The sequence below is a fragment of the Saccostrea cucullata genome, unplaced genomic scaffold, assembly GCF_032062105.1.
Source record: "Saccostrea cucullata isolate Sc308-1 unplaced genomic scaffold, CSIRO_AGI_Scuc_v1 ctg20877, whole genome shotgun sequence".
Taxonomy (NCBI): domain Eukaryota; kingdom Metazoa; phylum Mollusca; class Bivalvia; order Ostreida; family Ostreidae; genus Saccostrea; species Saccostrea cuccullata.
The window spans coordinates 277-2,982 of NW_026937369.1; the positions used below are offsets into that span (position 1 = coordinate 277).

At 35.8% G+C, this 2,706-nt stretch overlaps 1 protein-coding gene across 1 annotated transcript; it reads left to right on the forward strand.

Moving 5' to 3' along the window:
• The first annotated feature begins 838 nt into the window (after positions 1–838).
• LOC134248082 (uncharacterized) lies at positions 839–2,317 on the forward strand. The gene has a single exon (XM_062730507.1). It carries the CDS (start codon positions 839–841, stop codon positions 2,315–2,317), a length of 1,479 nt encoding a protein of 492 aa, XP_062586491.1.
• The last annotated feature ends 389 nt before the right edge of the window (positions 2,318–2,706 follow it).

Sequence of the window (2,706 nt, forward strand, 5' to 3'; positions counted from 1 at the left end):
ACACAATTTTACTCACAAACTAGAGGTTAGCAATGAGCTTACTAAATGATACCTCCCGCATACCCACATGAATATAATGACAGTGTCCATGTTTTGCTATCGGAAACCCAAAATATGTGTCGGATCAAAAAGTAAAATAAGAGGCGCAAAATGGCAATATGTAATAAAATTCTGTGAAACTTTCATCGAATTTCATTCAGCGGTATAATAGGAGTTATGTTTGGAACCCCAAAGTGTAACAGACGGACATACAGAAGACCGGCCGGACATAAGGATTACTTTATACTTTATAATAAAAGCGAATGGGATTGGACAGAAGGCAAAACCTATTTTATCCCTCTTCTAAAAAGATGATGTAGATGATAAACTTACTATAATGGTTTTTTACACTATTATAATCTCATTGTTGCATCGCTGTATCGCGTCATCGCTATTGTTTCATGGGATTATAGTGTCATCAACCTTGAAAAGTGAAATGTGCAAATTAACTGTGCAAGATTTTCTCTCTGATAAGAGTTTCTCCACTTTCTAGCATTGGTCATTTAACTATCCTTCACTCACTAATTCTACACATATTCTCAAACCAAACTGTATATTTTATTTACCTCCTCCCTCTTCATAATCGTCTCTGAAATCTAATAACTAACTCGCTTGTTTTAAAATTTCGTTCATCCCACAAAAAATCAAAACAAGCAAGTTTATCGATCGATCTGTAGAGAGAAAAGAAGTTTTATGATTTGTAGTGCACTTGCATGTTTGAATCTCCAACACTTTTCCATTATCTGCATAGTTACCTTATCTTTCCCACCTTGTTGAACGAGAAGCATGTGTTTATAAAATGGCGGCTAGTAAACCAAAATATTCAGGTGGTTCTCCTCAAGAACATATTCAGATGTGTGAAAAACACAAAGATTTTCCTGTCGATATGGTGTGTGAGGACTGTGAAGTTTTCATTTGTTCCACATGTGCCAAATCAGACCACAATGGACATAATTGGGTGACCCAGGGCGCAGCGGCCAGTCAAATTAGAAAAGGACTCATGGAGTACCTGAAGAATATAAAAGAACAGAAACTGCCGACAGTTGATGAAAAGATGACCAAAAAGAAGTCTGAAAACGAGAATTCTTGTGAGATACATATAAAACAGTTAAAAAGGAATTTTGATGAATTTATATCCAGGTTAACAGAAATCAAGAATAACAAGGAAGAAGAACTGAAAGATAATCTCCGTAGGAAAAATGAAAATCTAGACAAGGAAATATCACAGTTTGTTGATAAAAAGAACAAAATAATTCAAACCATAGAACACATGGAGGAGAACAACAACACTATGTCTGATAAAAGCTTAATAGAAAACTGCAGAGATCTGATTCATTTGCTTTCCGACGTTGACAAGGAACTAGAGGACTGTGACTATTCCATGATCCTTAGGGAGTCGGATGATGATGACATAATAGCGTTCATATTTGGTCAGTTTTTGGACTTAGATGATATCACTGCCATTGAAACAGATTCGTTTCAATATAGTGTAAATTCAGTTTTAATATTGGAGGCATTAAGTGATGATAGGTGTCTACTAATGGCTAAAGATTCAAAATACATTAAATTGGTCAACAAACAAGGGGAGAAGAAAAGCATATTTAGCTTTGGCGACGTTTGTAGTGAGTTTGATTTTTGTGCATTCAGTAAAAATATTTATTTCACAACAGAAAACTCCATTTGCAAACTTTGTTTATCAGGATCAAACTCAACTGTGTGCAGTACAGATCCACTGAAACCACTGGGAATTTGTGACTCAGAAAACGATGGTTTTTTAGTATCTTTGATAGACTCTAAATTCGATGATATTGATGAGATAGACACAAGCTGTCGACGTTTAGTGGAACACTTGACACTGACCGGTGATGTTATCCGCGAATATGAGTTTCAGGAGGACGGTCAAACTCGACTGTTTACGGTTCCTTACAAACTCTGTCAAAATAAGAACTCGGATATTTGCGTTGTGAATATGACTTCGGACAGCAAGGGCGAAGTTGTTATTGTTTCAGTCTCTGGTCATCAACGATCTGTATTCCGTGGGCAGAACCTAAAAGATGACTTTTGGCCAACTGACATTGTGTGTGACTCCATCTGTAACATTCTTGTTACTGATCACCTTAACAGCAGGATCCATTTGTTGAGTCCCGACGGGAAATTTTTGAAGTACCCTTTGACAGAAAAAGAAATAGAAACCCCATTAGCATTATCACTGTCCAATCCTAATCTGTGGGTAGGAAATGAAGATGGGCCAGTGAAAGTGTTTCAGTATGAACATTGATGTAAATTAGTGTTCGTATTCTTGACCTTTATTTGTCTTTTCCAGTAGCATTTACATCCTATTCTTTCACAGAAGATAGAAAAAAGAAGAAATCTCAAAATGTTCTTATATGACAGGACTATATGCTCTACGTATGAACAATTTTTAAAACGAGGTAAATTATTGACAAACAAGTTCATGTAACAAAAAGTTCAACAGTCTCGTTCAAAGTCATCATCAAAATTCTATGGTCGATAAAATGACCTTGTCAGCAAATACAAATTATCATTGATTAAAACGCTTACTGACGTTTTTCATACTAATTATTAGTCCATTTATACACTAAATTGAAGACGGATTTTTCTGTTATTTACCGTTTATGACAAGGAGTGTATGGCGGGTGTGACCGG

Bases quoted from the DNA above. Each gene is read 5' to 3' on its own strand.
- LOC134248082 (XM_062730507.1), top strand. From the start codon at position 839: ATGGCGGCTAGTAAACCAAAATATTCAGGTGGTTCTCCTCAAGAACAT.